We start from the raw sequence: 20,328 nt of genomic DNA, 5'->3' as shown, positions 1-20,328 counted from the left end.
CCGTTTTTGATCACTGAAATCAAACATTACTTATGTTTCTTGTCATCCTGGTGTTTCTTATATATTTTTTAAAACGCACGTGCGTCTGAGAAGTAGCGAGTTATTGATTCAAATTCTAGTCTAGTTTTAAGGATATTTCCCGTTTAACGTCACAGACTCTTCTTTCACTCTATTGTAACTTTATCCAAATGAGTTACAGATTTGTAAATGAATTAAACTTATTGTCCATTTTTTTACGGGTTAAAACTAGGTTATGCGCCTTTAATGTTTAATAGAAGGCCACAAAGGAGATTAAGAGTTTAACAGCCGTGAAAATGTTCACGAAAATATCTAATCTTTCGCGGGTTTCCCCCCATAATATCCATTTGTGTACCAAAATGGACACCCAATAGCCGATATATTTTTCGTGCTGGGGTATCGTTAAACATTAATTCATTCATTCATTTACATGTGACATTTTGTTTATGCAGAATGCTTATGACCGTACACCTAAAAGTTAGTTCTACAAATATTTGTATTAAAAACGTTAGGTAGGCCTAACTGATAGTTTTCCTTAACCAACATGCATGCGGTTGTTACGGACACTACATTTGATTGGTACTAAATGATCACGATAACATTTTAAAAGCCCAGCAAATGGAATGTTTATTTACAACTTATAGATTCAAAGATAATTATAATTAATAGTGTAATAATTAGTGCAAAAAGTGAAATAGTTTCTGGGAAGGTGCCGATTAGGTAGGGTGGGTTTTTTGTTATTGTTGTTTGTTTTGTTGTTGTTGGGGTTTTTTGGGGGGTAATGAGGGGTTGTTTATTTTTAAAAAACTAAATCAGTATTCACACAGATATGGTCGGCTTGCACCAAAGTCTAATTTGGCCCGTACAACTATCATACTAATGTTAATCTTAAACTGTCAACAGGCACGACGTAGTTGGCCAACTCGACGCTTGCGTTGTAATCCCTCCCCACTCCCAATATACGACGGGTGCCCTCAAATTAACAACTAATCGGTCATAGAAGTCGTATACGACGAACATCAAGTTGTAAGAGCGCTCAGACTAGCAACTGAATAGTCGTAGAAGTTGTGACAGCAGAGAGTTCGCCAACTTTGTCGTGGATGTTGGTAGTCGGAGCCTAGCATTGCCCGAGCCTAGCATATCTCCAGATATCACTCACACGGGCCTGAAAACAGAAAATCTAAAAATACTGGTCAATGTACATCTTTATGGAAGGAATTCGGGAGGTGTGTGGGTGGGTAGGGGGTGGGGAATTGACGAGTGTCACGTTATTCTAAAAGAATGAATGAATGAATGAAAGAATGAAAGCATGTTTAACGACATCCCAGTATGAAAAAAATATATCGGCTATTAGGTATCAAACTAATTCTAAGGGAGGTGTGAACTTAGCTTTAAAAAGCTTTACATGGGGAGGGTGCATACACAATATAAGATGTTGTGTTATGCAGCATTGAACGGTTCTATACTTAAAGTAAAGTTTGTTTTATTTAACGACGCCACCTGGAGCACATTGATTTTTTTTTTATCGTATCATCGGCTTTTGGACGTCAAATATTCTGACACTTTTTTTTTTTTTAGAGGAAATCCGCTGCGCCACATAGGCTACTCTTTTACAATAGGCAGCAAGGGATATTTTATTTGCGCTTCCCACAGGCAGGATAGCACAAACCATGCCTTTGTTGAACCAGTTATGGATCACTGGTCGGTGCAAGTGGTTTACACCTACCCAATGAGCCTTGCGGAGCACTCACTCGGGGTTTGGAGTCGGTATCTGGATTAAAAATCCCATGCCTCGACTGAGATCCGATCCCAGTACCTACCAGCCTGTAGACCGATGGCCTAACCACGACGCCACCGAGGCCGGTCCTATACTTAAAGAGTTAAATTGCTGCATAAAACACCAACATGGGGTTAGGGTTAGGAACAATACAATAATGTGACATCACACACTTTTTTGTTTATTTATTTGCACGTAATAGGGTTTGTTGTTGTTTTTTGTTGTTGCTTTTTGGCAAGTAAGTCGACTATCTGCGTGATCTCACCTTTACGTTTTGCATTCCTTTATTGTAACTTTAGTGTTTCTATAACTGAATGAATGTCTAAATCCGCACATAATGCACTTAACTAATGCCTCAACTTACTATACTCTATAAATACAATTACAAGACAACAATAATTATTATTAACAAAAGAAAATTATTATCCAAAAATGATAAAACTTTAATTTTAAGACCAATTTTAACAATACATGCAATTAAACATAACTGGTATATATCCCTTTATGCACACACAGATGTGTGTAAGTACATTATGCGTAGTTGCTATTATTACATTAATTTAAAGGAACATGTTTCTGTTTCAACAGAATGCTCGGTGAAACTGTTTTAAATGTGCCAACATTCTTCACTAAAAGCGGAAACCTCGAAATTGAAATTAAGAACGAAACAAAGAATATCATTCATATCAAAGACGAATACAAGGCGAATGGTGAATGGGTAAAAACACCTAACCCCACAATCATCAAACCACTGACAAAGAGTGTTTTGCGTCTCAAGTGTTATCAACGGATGCTTCAAAGTATTGAGTGTTGCTTGGCAATGCAAACAGAAAACAGCAACGAGATGTTATGTATTGGTTTTGGTATTTCAACGACAGGCTCGGTTATGAGCTTCATACAATTTAAGAAAACGAGCGAAGGAAACAAAAACGAGAAGCCACCTCAATGGGCGTCTAAGAAATGCAATGACAAGCTACCCTTGCGTTTGGTGGATTGTGGTTATTATGTAACATGCGATAAGGAACCGTCCACAGAAGAAAACACCGAGAAGCTCAAGTTCACCATTAAAAAGGTCAGTGACAATTTTAACCAAATTCTCGAACCTCCTCAATAACTGTTGGTTTAACGATACCACTAAAGCACATTGATTATTAATTACCGGCTATTGGCTGTCACACATATGGTAATTTTGACAGTCATGGAGAGGAAACCCGCCAAAAATTTTCATTAGTAGCAAGGAATCTTTTATATGACAGGACAGGATAGCACATACCACGGCCTTTCAGTATACCAGTTGTGAAGCACTGGGGCTGGAACGAGAAATAGCCGAATGGGCCCACCGACGGGGATCGATCCTAGATCAATCGCACATCAGATGAGCGCTGTACCACCGAGCTACGTCCCGCCGCCGAATTTCAAGATTAGTGCTGCATCATGCGCCAGTCGAGGCAAACTTTGAAAAGTAAGTGTCGAAACACCAGAGATAGTTAAAGGCCATGAAGCACGAATATGAAGGAAACAAAATTAATTTTCTTCATAAATATTATCTTCGTAGTCGTACGTTTTATATGCCACTAACACAAACAACACACTGAGTAAGCCAAAGTACTGCGTTAGTATTTAATAGAAAATCTAAATTTTATGACACTTTTTCTCATTTTGACTGCTCTTTGAACGTTCTCTAACCATTCTCATAGTTATTGAGTATGGACGTGTGTTATGCATGGTGAGGTGATGGATGAAGCAAATCCTGGGAGAGTGGCAGTCCTCCTACAGGTGGTGCAGGAAGGATGAAGTATAGTCCATGAACCAGGACCCACAAGTTGGCCAATTGGTACCACCTGGGGGAGGGGGGAGGGAGGGTGAAGGAAGGAAATGGTTTATTTAACGACGCACTCAACACATTTTATTTTTTACGGTTATATGGCGTCGGAACCTGTGGGGACGAATGCTCACAGTGATTTTTATCAAGACCAACATCCCTAGAGATGGAAAATGTACGATAGGATTGCAGGACTCACAGCTTTTTGTGTGTATCTACCCATTTTGTGATCCTACCCTCATTTCCAAGACGGTTATTTAAAAAAAAAAAAAATATTATTATTTATTTTATTATTTTTGTGTGTGTTTTTTTTTGGGGGGGAGGATGTAAGCCTCGACAAAAAATCAGTATGGGCATTCGTCAACCCAGATGGTACCGACCGACCCCTGTGGCTCATGGACTAGTAGCATTGTGCCGTGTCGCATCGATCATACATATTTGACGCATTCATTTACTTTAAAGAACGACTCTCCTCTTCAGTGTTAACATTGTCAGTGTACACTGACTGTGCGCCACATTTTGGTGGCATGTAATCATCTGAAGCCGACAAGAAACGATATATTTGGCAACAGAAATGTTTTGGAATCCTATAAATTCAACCCAGAATTAATTATAAAGTTTTCAAAACACTTTGATTTCTATACAAATTTAAAAAATATACTTACCTTGATATTTGTATTGTATTATACTTTTCCCAACAGTTCTTTACACTGTGGTTTTACATAATTATATATATATTGTATTCTGAATGTAAATAATATTTCAATATGGGTGTTTTATGCTGGGGTGTTGTTAAACATTCATGGCCGAATTTACAAAGCATGTTTATGTCTTACACGCGTGTAACCCCTGCGTGTGCTGTAACCTCACCGTGGTGCAGGGGTGTAACATTCTCTTTGAGACTGGCCAATACAGCACAAAATTGAAGTTTTGAGTAGAATTCAGTATCCGTAAAATTCTGTGATGTTTGTGTTTTTGCACAGTTCTTTACACTGTTTTTGTTTGTCTTGAATTTTTATATTGATGTTGATCATCACTTTATTTATTTGCATTACCATAGTTTGACACCCAATAGCCGATGTATTTTTCGTGCTGGGGTGTCGTTAAACATTTATTCTTTCATTCATTCATACACGCGTGTAACTACAGACATTTATAATGCTTAAACACCTGCGTTTAAGAAAAACAGGCTTCGTAAGTTCGGCCCATATTGTCCGCTGTCAAACTTGTGACAATTGTTTGCCTTATATGGAGATCACGACCAACATGCATACTGGCTGCATTCTCAAATAGTCCGACTCTTTGAACAATCTGGGCCAACTAGTCCCGTTCCGGTAAAGACCCCAGACACACCGTAGGAGAAACCGGATCATTAGGCGCAATGCAGAATCCAAGGACGGTTGGCGTGCTTTACACCACGACTGGTATATCAAAGGCCGTGGTATGTGCTGTTTTGCCAGTCCGATGGTGCATATAAAAGATCCCTTGCTACTAATGGAAAAATGTAGAGGGTGTCCTCTCTAAGACTATATGTCAAAATTACTAAATGTTCGACATCCAATAGTCACACAAAGACAAACGTTAACTTTGTCTCTGGTTTTCTCACATTTTAATGTACAGGAAATTATGACAGAACCCTATTTCAAAACGCCATAACGGGAAAACAACGAAGCAGTGATCTTTTTGTAGAATAGGATTATTGAGCAAAAACTGAATAATCAGAGATCAGTTAAAATGTTTAGAGAATTAGTCATATCCATATTATATTGAACTAGTAACCGAGACAGAGCTAATCATACATAATATAGTCGTGCTAAACTGCAAATAGTCAAACAGAGTAAACCAAATTAAGTAAACCAAAATAGAAATATATTCTGAACAGTCTAGATTGTCAAAGGTAACTTTCTTAATGCATATTAATATCCTGAACCCTTGGAAGAGAATTAATATATTATTAATGTTATAAAGAGTGTGCCCTATGTATAAATTGCACGCTGATTTAACATCCAATAGCTGATGGTTAATAAATCAATGTGCTCTAGTGTTGTCATTAAACAAAACAAACTTTTTTTATTGCCAATGTAATGTTTAGTTGGAGTACACGTTAAATGGTAACAACATACGCGTATGTCACGGGGGCAGGTGGGGGGGGGGGGGGGGGGGGGCAGTGTTCGAGCAAAACCTCAAAAACGTGCAAAAATGATACAGATATTCGGGTAAAATGTGCTGAGACCTTTTCTCTATATACATGTAGCTGTTTGGTAGAATTGCTAATATAAATAAATGTTGTTATGCAAATTTGAACATTTTGGTTTAATTCTAGCAAAAGCCAAGCCCCCACCCAAGTACCCCCCCCCCACCCACCCACCCCACCCACATACTAATGGGAGCCCGTACGCCTATGAGTAACAAGCAACCACTTTACATTATGTGCTTTACTAATCCATTCAGAACGTTCTTTTTTTCTGAAACACAAGAGAATGATAGTAAAAGACTATGACTAATTTTGTTGTTATTATTATACTGATGGAAAGAAATAAAGGATCACACAGACAGCAACAAGAACTAATGACTGCATAAAAAATCAATTCATATTGTCAGACGTTGATTGGGAACATATAGGCAGCACATTCAACACTACAGACATTCAGTCCCATATTACAACTTGGTATGAAATGCAGACATTAAAACGCTAGTTATTAATTAAATTTGGTCTACAATATGACGTGTTCCCTTATTTCTTTCTATCAGTATTTTTGATAATTAATTTTCCGTTACATTCACACAATTAAGTCGTAACACCGCGAGTTAGTTCATTTCTCGATTAAAGTAAAAATAACGTTGCCAGGCAACGTCATATCTGATGACGTCACTTTACATTGCTACTTTGTCTTACTGTGAGTTATTGTTTAAGAACAAAATAATAAATAAAATAAAATAAAAATAAAATATGAACTCTTATGCTATTATTATTAAGAATGTTTCAAATTTAATTATAAGTATTGTCTGTTATTTCTTTATGTTCATCTAGGTATGTCTATGGCCAATAAATAAATAATTCGCCAATTCATACTGTTTGGGGATGATTTTTGTTGTTGTTGTTGTTGTTGTTCATACCCGATGAACGCACAATAAATAACAGACACTCCTGTATTGTTTACTGGTACTTAAACACTTACAAAATATGCATTATACACCAACTATTTATACTTGTTTATTTTGACAGGAGATATTACTCGTGCAGATCTACAATGAAACAGACTACAAATTCTCCTTTAAATCAAGAGCAGCTAATAAACTGCAATTTACAGAGGAAGACGTTGACCCACACACGCAAAGCATTATTTCACTGAGCAGTCCCATGGGTTATTTGGGGGAAGTACAATTTGGAATAACGTACAACATAAAAGAAACCAGGGAGAATTTGCACATAGCCCTCAAGAAGACCGCATCTGACGAATACCGGACGTTTATTGGCGTTTCGGAACGAAATGATCCCTCGTGGGGATGCAGGCAGTGTACGTCTGAAGTCAACAAAAACGTTCAAATCTGTGGATTCAAGTTAGCATGCACCGCGACAGATGAGCAAGGTCTGCCATATAAAACATTTGCATACATCATTAAAAAGGTGAGGTATCCATATTTATATTTGTGTTTTGTGTGAAACATACACATGTATCGTACACTCTACGAGTTGTGTACGCCTAGCTAGATTTATTCAAGGGTCAGGAAATACTCTTGAATTATCGGGGGCGGATCCAGAAAATCCATTTTGCGGGGGGGGGGGGGGAGAGGACAATGGCATGTGGCCTTCGTCCCTCGGATTCATCAACGTAAATAAATAAATAAAATAACTGTAGCACCCCCCCCCCCTCCTTTAGATCCGCCACTGATTGTGTTGGTGTATTTTCTTCAGTGCAGTACTATGTTAATATCTAAACTACTGTAAGCTTCTTTTTTTCTAAAACTATTTCATAATGTAGGAGAGAGCATTTGTTTATATGTGGATGGGATTTAGCTCAGTTGATTGATAGCTCGCCTGAGGTACTTGCGTTGCAGGATCGAACCACCTTGATGAATCCATTCAACTGATTTTTTAGGCCGTAGTATATGCTTTCTTGTCTGTCACAAGTGCATATAATAGATCCCTTGCTGCATTAGGAAAAATGTAGTGGGTTTCCTCTGATTACTACGTGTCAGGATTACCAAATGTTTGATATCCAATAGCCCATGATTAATTAAGGTGCTCTAGTGGTGTCGTTAAACAAACATTTTTCATATGTATGCCAAATTATGAGTCAAGTATTGCAGTTTATTACAACCTTCCCGCCGTAATACGATTTATGGGTATGGCACGTGTGGGTATTTTGGTGGACAAAAATTAGAGTATAGATTTTGGCCAGACGTCAACGAAAACAATAACATTGTGTAGGGTACCATCCAACACTGGTGACGCATGAGTAGTGGATACCAAATTGTTGTCCACTGATACCAGTTCGTTTCGTGTTCAGGACACTTGTAGTAGAGTTGTGGAAGAAAAAGGGAGCACGAGGACTTGCAAACTGAAGAAAGGAAGGAAAGTGTTTTATTTAACGACGCACTCAACACATTTTAGTTAAGGTTATATGGCGTCGGACATATGACTAAGGACCACACAGGTATTGAAAGAGGAAAACCCACTGTCGCCACATCATGGGCTACTCTTTCTGATTAACAGCAAGGGATCTTTTATATGCACCATCCCACAGACTGTATAGCACACATCACGGCCTCTGATATGCCAGTCGTGGTGCACTGGCTGGAATGAGAAATAGCCCAATATGAAGGTCCAAGAGAATAACCTATGATGTCTTTATTATAAAAGTCGTGCATGTTAAGGTCACAATGACAATAACAACCTTTAATAATTATGGTAGGCCCTTAAAAGTTGTTGGTAAATCATGCTTGCTTAGGTATAAATAGTATTCGATTGCTGAACTTTAAAATAAAAAAAATATAACATTAGAAAAAGTGTAACATCACAGGTTATTCCCGTGGACCCTTCATATATTTATATGCGCGTTGTTTGTAAAGTAAATCATTTGTGGGCATATTTTAGTGTTGCAGATATCCTTTTACTGTTTTCTCTTTGTGTTGCAACAGAAAGGTCAGCATATACATTTACAAATGATGAAATACGACAGAACCAAATATTCCATAAACGATATAATAGAAACAACATCAAGTGTACAGCCGAGTTGGGATGGCGCTAGAGGCAAATTTATTATTTCTCTACAGTTTCATTTTAATAAAATAAATATTATTTTTATGATGCTGTCTTAACAAATTGCTGGTCTTCCAAGAAATGACATATTTTCAAGAAAGACGTGTTTGTTAATTGCATGCACAAAAAAAAGAAAGAAAAAAAAAAGAAAAAAAAGAACCAAAGCTTTTAAAACATACTTAAATGGGATTAAATTTATGAATAATACCTCTGAATGTGAAGATAAAACTGATTTTCATGTTTCACTGGCATGGTAAACCTAAATGTGATGGAATAAAGATGATGATGACGACGACGATGACGACGTTGATGTTGATGATGATGATAATAATGGTGACGATGACGACGTCGATGATGATGACGACGTCGATGATGATGGTGATAATAATGGTGATGATGATGATGACGACGTCGATGGTGATGATAATAATGGTGATGATGACGTAGATGATGACGACGTCGATGATGATGCTAATTATGATGATGATGACGTCGATGATGATAATGGTAATGATGACGCCATCGTTGATGATGATGTACACTCAGAAGAGAAACATTAATACTTGTGTATTTTGTTTCATCAATATAAACAATATATACGGATCTACTTTCATTCAAAGTGCAATTAGACTAACTATTAAATAATAGAAAGATAATGTTTTACATTACAATTCCTTATTAATAGAAAAATACCATTTATGTAACACGATTGTACTTTCTTACAGTTGGTTCCTAAGGTAAGCAGTATCTGGTATTAGACGTTTTTAATGTACCAAAGCTTTTCTTCTTCTTCTTCTGTTTTTTGATATTAGTTTACTTCAATCTGTTGATGTACATAAAACGTTCATACTTGTTTGTGTATATTTTGACAGGAATCAGTCCACGTCATCATCACCAATAACACAAACTCCAAACTGTGTTTCAAATCAAGCACATGCGACGTTGAATCTGAGAAACAGAAGGTAGAACAAGACATTGATCCTCAAAGAAGAAATATTGTTCCACTGTCAAGTATTCTCTCGGGCAGGAGCATAGTTTATCCTGAGAAAATGGGATTTGGAATAAAGTATGAAATAGAAATATCCAATAGATGTTTCTACATAGGCCTCGAGAAGACGACAACTGGTCGGTATAAGACATCTATTCAGATTGCTGACAGCAAGTCACCTGAGTGGGCGATCGATGAATGTTCATTTGATACCGACAAGGAACTTGAAGTTGATGAATACAAATTAACCTGCACCATGGAAAAGTCTGACAACCTGCCAGACAAAACATTCATTTTCACAATAGAAAAGGCCGTGTCAACAAAACTTTCAAGATCATTTATCTCAAAAATGAAAGACTTATTTTGGAAGCTTACTTACTTTATCCTATCATGATAGATGTTTCACAATAATACAAAACGAAGGAGAACAACGTCTCAATAAACCTGTTTTATTTTTCATACCAACCAGTAGCCCAAAGGTCGGTTCCACAATTTCCAATTTGTAGCCCAACCTTCGTTGTACTGAATTTGTCCTTAAGATCAACGCCCCCCCCCCCCCCCCCCCCTCCCCACATGTACGCAGAGAAGCATACACAATGTTTATATGTTTTAACAGGGTCTCCCTTTTGAAGAACGCAATATATATATATATATATATATATATATATATATATATATTATCACCAACGAATCTCATGCATTTCAAAAGTATGAAGGTGTTCGTCTCAGGATCAGGATCATATTAAACAACACACGTCCAATGATGTCTTTGTGGCTGGACTTTAAGCTAATTTCAGCAAAATGAAGTGTGGGCTAGAAATTGAAATTTGTAGAACAGGCTTGCATTTGTACATCGGTTTTGAAAGGTTCTCTGCGTTTATCGTATATTATGAAACTAAGAAAACGTGTACTTTGCTATCCGCACATAACTTGTATGGGTCATTCTATAATTGGAGGCACAAATTTTATGCGCAAGTTTTGATTGGTATAATTTTTATCATTGTTTATATTAACTATCTTAATAAGACTCTTTAAACAATCAAAACGTAGTTAAATTGTTTCTGTGTCCAAATTCAATGTCAATAAATTTAAATACATGTATCTCTTAAAATTTTAATAAATTATATATTTAAAAAACAAAATCCAAAATATAATTGTCATTACCGTTACAACCTCACTAAATATTGTAATCATTTAAGAAAGATGAATAACTCAATAAAAATCTACTATTTAGCAAGATAACATGTTGGCAACACTGAAAGACAATGTTTAAGTATGAGTTTTTTTTTAAATAAAATGTTTTATCAGTTGGGCAACCTAATTGTCATGAGTATGTTTATTGTCTTACCGAACGCTATTTTAAAAGAAATAAATGCATTTGCATGGAGTAATTTTGAGATATTTGCTAAATGGTGTGTTGGTGATATAACATTTACAGACTTCATATATAATTGCGACCACGCGTCATTACTGATACATTTTGGGTGTGTCAATAATGGTAATGACATTTGGTGAAATGTAATTTTTTTTGCAATATTAAACTTGCAATTACTCATACACACACACACAAACAACTCCCATCTAGCGACCACCCCATAATTAAGATCACTCCGCTATTAAGACCACTTTTTTTGAAGACCGGATTATTTCCTAATCATTTTATAGGTAAAACTACCCAGGTATTAAGACCACCTCGCTATTGCAGATTGCGACCAGTAAAGCCAGTCGCAATGGTCGTATTTAGTGCATTTCCACCCTGTCAAAGCAGCCATATTATGATAGAACATTTTCTGCATGTTTCGTTTACACAAGTGTTGAAAAGTCATGCATCTAATGGTTTCTTTGTTCTTGCCGATTGTTAATAACATGTATTCATTTCAACTTATTTTCGTCCTTATATCCAATTAAGGTTCAAGCACGCTGTCCTGGGCACACACCTCAGCTGTCTGGGCTGTCTACCCAGGACAGTGGGTTAGTGAGAGAGAATAAATAGGGTGTAGCGGCCTTATACCTACCCAATGAGTCGTTAAAACTCGCGATGGGTGGGAGCCAGTAACGGGCTGCAAACTCTGTACCTACCAGCGTTATGTCCGATGGCTTAACCACGAAGCCACAGAGGCCTGTAAAAATGGCAGGTAGTACAATCTTATGTTATAACTGTATATAATTTGGAATCAACTTAAAACGATAGTAATCCACTAATAAGACCATCCCATGTGTGGTCTCAGTAGTGAGGTTTCACGACTGAAGCAAGTTCGACACAACGGTGCTCGACTGTATATATATATATGTATGTATGTATGCATATATGAGTAAAACATGAGTTATGACGTCACGCGTATGTAGAAATCGTCTAACCCTCGGGTCGGACAATTTATCTAGCCCTAGGGTCAGACAGATTTTTCTAGCACCGTGCAAAAGGTAGATAATCCTGCCCAGTGGGCAAGATATATATATATATATACAGTGAAGTACTCTTATAACGAACCGGAAGGGACCATGTTAGTTAGTTCGTTATAGCAGTAGTTGTACACATTTGCATATTAATATATAGGGAGATAAAACGGGACTTTACAATCAGTTCATTCTAAGCAGTAGTTCGTTCTAAGTATATTCGTTATAAGTGTACTTTACTATATATATATATATATATATATATATATATATATATATATATATATATATATATATATATAGATATATAGATAAAAAGAAAACAATTGTACTGTATATATGTATTTAAAAATAATTATAAGAAATAATGCTAAATAACTGCTAAATATGACGTCATACATATTATGACGTTAGTGCAGTAGAAGAGGATTGATAATTACTTAATTACGTAATAATTGCTTTTATCTAATATTAAGAAGTGGACAAAACTTTCTAATAAAATACATTTCTTGTCTTTCTTTTCATTTCATCATTGGTATCTAAGTGATAAAATGGGAAAATGGTAAATTTAATATCTCTTTGTGTCGCACATGTATTCACATTTATATACATAGAGGCTGTTTCATGGTTTTTTTCTAATATGAATTTTATGTCAACGAGTGATGTGTGAAAACCATATTTTCACGAATTGCAAAGCAATGAGTGAAAATATGTTTTCACACATCACGAGTTGACATAAAAATCGTATTCGGAGAAAACACCATGAAATGGTCTATTTATTATATACATCTTTCCTAATTTTTGACAATAACTTGCTTTTTGGTAATGTCTTTCGCTTATCCTATCGAAAACACGTAACACCATGATATATTTCTTCCTATGGAACTTTTCCAGAACATTTTATTGACCATAGACTTTTAAAAAGAAATTTGAATAATGTTTATCTTTATTAGCATTTATTTATCAATACCTGACAAAGCGATCCTCCAAAAACTGCCACAAAAACGAAACGAATCGAACGCCGTTAAATTCTTACACTTACACTCAATAACACTATATTGTGTCATCATTTAGCTTCGTACTCAATTCGTTTTAGATATTTTATTTTAGTTGCACTTCGTATCCATTTTTTATAGGTACAGGTGTTTAAATTACATTTTTTTATTTTTCAAATATGATCAGATACGAAGAAACGAGATAAAGGGAGATAATTAATCATGCACTTTTACAAAAAAAAGTAAATACGATTTCTACATTTTCACTGTAGCTAAAATACAGTGAAAATATGACTTTTCACCGGATATGACTTTTATGGTTTCCGTAGATCTATATATTTCATTGCTATGCATATAATAAAAATAAATATTTAATGTGAATACATGTGCGACACAAAAAAATATTAAATTTACCATTTTCCCATTTTATCACATAAATACCAATGATGAAATGAAACGAAAAAAAAAGAAGTATTTTATTAGAAAGTGTTGTCCTCTTCTTAATGCTCTTCGTTAGATAAAAGCAACCATTACGTAATTAAAGGCCACCGCAGACATTTGCAACTTTGTCGCATGCAATTCAAATTGCATGATTGCATGCAACTATTTTCTCGTTGCACTGATCCGCACACACATGCGACAACCAGCAATTTTAGTCTAGAAGTGATCACGTGACAGTCAAAATGGCGGGGTTTTTCTGCGTATTTGTTTCGACGATGGTCATCGAGAAACATTCTACAACATATTTCTTATGACGAAGAAGACTGAATTTATGTAAAGTAGCACCGAATTCGTCCTTCACGCCACATCACCACTAATTCATCCTCTTTTTCTGTAGACCACAAGCTGCTGGAGGCTGCCATTTTGAGTCATGTGATCTATCCGTTCATTGGCTGTTCAAATTATTGCGTCAACGTTTTGTTGCATCGAAAGCGCACACGTCTGTGACGGCGTGCAATTGCATGCAATAAAATCAAACATGTTTGATCGGAGCAATTTCAGTTGCATGCAACAAAAATTGCATCGCAGGCTAGCGCACACGATGCAACGATGTACGATTTTTGTTGTATGCAACACAAATTGGACCTTGTTGCAAAGGTCTGCGGTGGCCTTTAGTAATTATTAATCACCTTCTACTGCACTAACGTCATAATATGTATGACGTCATATTTAGCAGTTCCTTTCTGAAGAAAAGATGAAACATGTCATTCAAGACAAGCATGTTCCATGACGTCAGCCCATGCGGAATAAATCGGTCTTGCATGACCACGTGACTTTTGTTGTTTGAGCTGATATCAACATTGGGTGACGTCACCTAAACGGCAAAATAACGCAAGAAATGCTTTTTATATTTCACAAAAACAAGGAAACCTGCTGCCATAATGAAATTATACTATAATTTTCGGTTTATACTTTTAGTATGAACCATTTTTGGGTACGATTTTTTCAATGGTTATGATTATTTTATTGCAAGATAAAAAAAAAAAAAGTGTAGGTTTTTCAAGTTTTCCCAAAATGCTTGTTTTTCATCTACTTGATGGGAGAAAAATAATCCTCCATTATGTATCCATGTGGGACAGGGCTATTCCACCCTCGGGTACATAATATGATGTCAGGGACTCTGCAAGCCTCGTCCCTGACAACACATTATGTACCCTCGGGTGGAATAGCCCTGTCCCACATGGGCACATATGAAGAATTATTTAAAAAAAATAAAAAATATATATATATATATATATATATATATATATATATATATATATATATATATATATATATATATATATATATATATATATATACATACATACATACATACATACACACACACACACACACACACACACACACACACACACACACACACACACACATATATACAGTCGAGCACCATTGTGTCGAACTTGCTTGAGTCGATATATCGATTGTGTCGATATAACTGGCCGGTCCCGGCCAAAACATGTATTAATTATCATGTTTTTATCTCGGTTGAGTGGATACGTTTGAGTCGATATTACGTTTGTGTCAATATATTTTTCTTTTGTCCCAACTTATACGTTTATATTGAAAAATGTCTCAACATGTATGTGTCAATAATAATATTATGTGTTAAATTGATAAAATATTTAAAAAGATAAACATGAATTGTGCGATCTGAAATCAATGCCGTACCTGTATTGTGAGCATGTAACCATCCATCAAGAGAGATGCTCACATTTGACTGTAAACACATGATTTGTACATGTACTTTTTGTAATAGTAAGATGAACGAATATAATTATCTAAACCATTGAACAAGGTACTAAAATGGTCTTATCGAGCTTGAAAGAAAACGTTAGCAGACGATTGTTACTGAATGCAACTAGTCACATTGAGAAATTGTGGACTGGTAAAAGCAGAATAATTTGTCTTGATCGGTTAACTAGTTATTAATTGACATTCATTCATTTCAACTTATTTTCGTGCTTTGATCAATAAAATATTTCAAAACGTTTTACTACTGAAAATTATTTCAAAGGGACATTCCTGACTTTGCTGCATTGTAAGATGTTTCCGACTAATAAAATATTTCTACGATTAAACTTACATATCAAATATATTTTCTTGTTTGGAATATCTGTGTCTGTATATTCAATGTGTTTCTGGTCGTCTTAATATTTGTAAGAAGCCCAAACTGGATTCTGTCTTCAAATAATTTCATACGTACGAAAATAATTACATTTTTGGAAATAAAATAAAATTTAACCTAGTACAAATATTAGAACGATCAGAAACACGTTTAATATACAGCCACTGATATTTTATGCAGAAAAATATATTTGATATGTAATTACAATCGTTAAAAAGTCTTTATTAGTCGATAACATCTTCAAAAGTGCAGCAAACTCAGGAATGTCCCTTTAATTAATTTATTTTTTAAACTCAAGCAATGAGCTCATTGTTAGTGGGACCCCCCTGTATTTACTGGCCTACATGACGGCACATAAGTCTGCACAGCAAATATTAAAACAACCACTTCTGTCGCTAATGTTTACAGAAACAACAAATGGATCCGACTTTTTGTAAGTTCTAAACAACAAACACTTCCTGTTATAGTCTGTTTCAAAAACATTTGATTATGCAAATGAGATAAATATAAAGGGTGTTCCATGCTCCTTAGTTTGAACAACTCAAAATGACTATATGAAAAATTTAATGTCAAAACTGTTGACCGTTATTCACCAAAGCTTGTCTGTTATTAACTGTGTAAATGAGCACAAATAGTGTTCGTTGGACATATAGGACAATCAATGATACTTTTGAAACAGACTATAGCTAAAACAAATAGGACATGCTGTAAGTGTAAGCTTCAAATTCTAGGCAGCCATATTGTGTTGTGTCACTCGGAGGGAAATACAAAGTATGCTTGAATGTTTACGTTAACAGATAAAATAAAATATTTATTTCATTTATGGATTCATAAATTACAATACGGTATGCATTGAAGCTTCTATGTAACTTGTGTAAGTTGATATACAAGGTTAATCATTACAGCGGTGGCAGACACGTGTTGGCAGGTGATACAAAAGCATGTTGATCGAGGATGGCAAAAGTATACTTTTAATGCATTAATTCAGAGTTTTTTTTCAATCAATTTTTATCTATCAGTTTTATACAATTATTCACAATCAAGATGTGTTGTTTTAACCAGTGTTTTATGAATTAAATTAATGTTGTTTGTTTGTTTACACACATACCTAAAGACTTGTTTCAAGACGTAATGTAACATAATTAACATGCACATACTTTTGTGCCCAGGGATTGGCCTTAGCTGTAGCCCGGGGAGTTTTCGCTATCAATTTCTTACTCTGGCTATCAAATGTCTAAACCTGGTAGTCCGCGGGCTACTGGATGTTTTTTTGCACATCCAGTTACTCTTCAATCAACAAGATGCTTAAACACCTAAACAAAAAACATCCTAAAACGTTTAAATAAAAATAAATTATTTTGCTTTTCACTCTTCTTTTTTAAGTTTATTAAAATTATGGGCTACCAATTGTACTGAGGGCTACCAGATTTCATAGCGTGAAAGCCCGGTGGGCTACCACTAAAAAAAATTAAGGTCAAGGTCTGGTGCCACGCAGACTAAGGTGACATGACTGTATATTGTCATGGCTGTCCAACAACATTCCTGTGTGCTGTGACCTGGACTTTTCTCAAGTAATTTTAATATTGGAAAAAACTGAATATTTATTTTTACATTTAGTAGTAATTGTTTGTATTGTGTAATATCTGGCACTGGCATAGGAAGCGGTGGGCAAGGGGGGCATGTGCCCCCCCCCACTCAGATATTTTGCTTTATATTTGATTTATAATTGTGTAAATATAAGTGTGCCCCCCCCCCCCCCCCACACACACACTTTTTGGCACCTTCCTACGCTCGTGTCCAGAACTATGCCATGTATTATAGTTATTGTTTCGTGAAATTCTTAGTAGTACCGTTTGTCGTGTCGCGCACTATAGTATAGACAGACACAAACGAAATTGCGTAACTATTGTCATTAGTGATCGTTTGGATGCACAATGCGAGCTACATTTAGTTGTATTTCATAATAATATGTTTATAGTGTATGAAACTATGTTTGTAAATAGTCGCCGTAATTTATTTATGGGATATTGGTATAATACGATCGCTAAATCATGTAAATATGCTAATTTAATGTTTAAAAGTCTGTGTTTTGGCATTGCGGTTTTCGAATTTATTTAATTCACAGATTCATGTGCTTATAAAAGCAATGACACAACGTTGACATTAATATTATTTATGTAAATATATCCTTAATTTCAAAGTGTGTGTACTTAATAAAAACATCCCATGGGCTCATAAATAAACTTGGTGTAAATTACCGTTTGATCGACTGTTTTAACATGGCTGCCGGGATTGACCTTGCCCTTCAGTAAAGTTTCCTTCAGAACTTGTACGATCGATTAGCTATTTTCTTAGTTAAACGTATCCTAATATTGTTTGTACATTATGGTAAATAAATTTTTTATTAAGTGAGATAATAGCTGTAAAACTGATTACTGTAATATTAGTGCTTTTAAGAACTATATCCTTGTACGCCGAGAACCTGTTTACACATACTGGTTGCTAAGGTCAGATAGGCCTATATCGATACACAATGTTTGTAAACAACAGTATTAAATGCTGTTTTTATAATTACTTCAAAGGCTTTTTGATTAAAACTATTTTATATTGAAATTAGATCAAAAACGCAATTCTGTAATGATAGTCTTATGTTTATGCATATTAGAATGTGCGTGTATTATTAGTTTGAATTCCCCATGTATTTCCAATGTACCATGGCTTGTTTTTGTGCCAGGTAAATAATGTCGTTTTTGTAATATCCTCAAAGGCTTTTTCATTAAAACTATTTTATATTGAAATTAGACCAAAAACGCAATTGTGTAATGATAGTCACGCGTTTGTGCACATTAGACTTTGTACTATTAGCAGGGCCGTAGCTAGGATTTGTTGTTTGGGGGGAGGGGTGGGGGGGTGGGTGGGTGGGGGGCAACCGAGTAGTTAAACAGTTAAGAAAAGAATTTTCTTTTACTTTCTTTCATGCTTTCCAGATTTTTTTCATGTCCCCCCCCCCCCGCCCCCCGCTAGCTACGGCCCTGATTAGCTTGAATTCCCAATGGATTTGCAATGCACCATAGCTTGTCTTTGTGTCTGGTAAATAATGTAGTTTATATGAATATTCTAAAGGCTTTTTCTGTTAAATTGGTTTTCGCTAATTTTAGATTGAAAAAAGCAATTACGAAATGCTAGTTTTATGTTTATGCACTTTAGAAATTTCCAGTATTAATTATTTCAAGTTGGGAATGCTTTTGCTATGGGCTAAACTTACGTATCCTCGAGGTATGGGTTTTGACGCAGATAAGCAACGATCTCGCGTAGTGTAAAAATAACGATGTTTTTTTCTTGTTATTATTTACAGACACACAACCTAATGGGTGCCGTCCATAATTTTTCAAAATTTCACGAGCGTACAAACCGTACGCGGGGGTGGGGGGTGGGGGGTTGGGGAAGGGGCCAGCGTACACTTTTTTTGAAAATGAAAAATGTCGATCAACATTTTTCATTTGGGGATGTACACTTTTAGGGGGTAGGGGGGTGGTCAAAAGTGTACGGTTTGTACGCTCGTGAAAATGTTGAAAATTATGGACAGCCCCATTGTATATACACGTATATCATTAAAATATAAACATTACATTCAATATATAGTAAGATTTTTAGTTTTAGCTTAAATGTACATACTGTAATATTCTAACCTTTTTGATGCGGTATGTCTTTTGACGCAGAACGTCCAGATAACTTGTGAATTACCAATATTCAAGAAAAACAACTCCAAACAGCTGGAAACGATGTGTGGTGGTCTATAAGTTCCTTATTAATAATACACGTCAAAAATAACACAATTAAAATACATTTTAACCAGATTGTCACATGTAAACAGTCACTATGTGTACATTGATAGAGTGGGAGTAAATGTGACAGTCATTCGATACTTTTTTGTTTGTTTATTATTAGTATTGTTCAGAACATTGTCCGCTTTACATTTCATGTGAAATAGATCTTATTTTAAGATGTAATATGCACTTGAACGTCGTTTAATCCTGACCCAATATAATCGGACGTCCATAAAAATAGATTGACGTAGAGGTTATCTAATTGCCTTGTGTTTATTTCACTAGTATCAGACGACAATGTTTCGTGCAGCAGGTGAGTAAAATGCATTAAGAAAATTTGGAGATGGAGGGATGTTAAATATGTATGTTAAAAAAGTGCCTTACGGAAAATAGTACTTTTAATTACATGGCATTTTTAATTGTTTATACTTATGCATTACCATAGTTTGACACCCAATAGCCGATGTATTTTTCGTGCTGGGGTGTCATAGCTTTTCTTTGATGGCGCACAATTGCTATTTAAAGATAGCGCGCCAAAATACATACCGCGTCATAATACATACCAAGACTATATTTATAAAAGTTGAAGTTTCTAAGAATTTATTTATGGAGCAA

The 20,328-nt window shown here is 35.5% G+C and overlaps 1 protein-coding gene across 1 annotated transcript; it reads left to right on the top strand.

Annotated features, from left to right (window-relative positions):
- Positions 1 to 2,384: 2,384 nt before the first annotated feature.
- On the top strand, positions 2,385 to 10,407 carry LOC121377950. The gene is made up of 3 exons (XM_041506044.1): positions 2,385 to 2,867; positions 6,844 to 7,245; positions 9,753 to 10,407. Exons 1-3 carry the CDS (start codon positions 2,385 to 2,387, stop codon positions 10,260 to 10,262), a joined length of 1,395 nt encoding a protein of 464 aa, XP_041361978.1. The 3' UTR covers positions 10,263 to 10,407.
- Positions 10,408 to 20,328: the final 9,921 nt, after the last annotated feature.

This window comes from Gigantopelta aegis, chromosome 7, assembly GCF_016097555.1.
Source record: "Gigantopelta aegis isolate Gae_Host chromosome 7, Gae_host_genome, whole genome shotgun sequence".
NCBI classification, from domain to species: domain Eukaryota; kingdom Metazoa; phylum Mollusca; class Gastropoda; order Neomphalida; family Peltospiridae; genus Gigantopelta; species Gigantopelta aegis.
Note: the sequence above shows the minus strand (reverse complement) of the source record. Positions and strands in the feature narration are given on the sequence as shown.

Excerpts from the sequence above, each read along its gene's own strand:
- LOC121377950 (XM_041506044.1), top strand. The coding sequence starts at position 2,385 with ATGCTCGGTGAAACTGTTTTAAATGTGCCAACATTCTTCACTAAAAGC. Across the intron at positions 2,868-6,843 it reads TCAAGTTCACCATTAAAAAG|GAGATATTACTCGTGCAGAT; the intron begins GTCAGTGACAAT and ends TTATTTTGACAG. Across the intron at positions 7,246-9,752 it reads TTGCATACATCATTAAAAAG|GAATCAGTCCACGTCATCAT; the intron begins GTGAGGTATCCA and ends ATATTTTGACAG.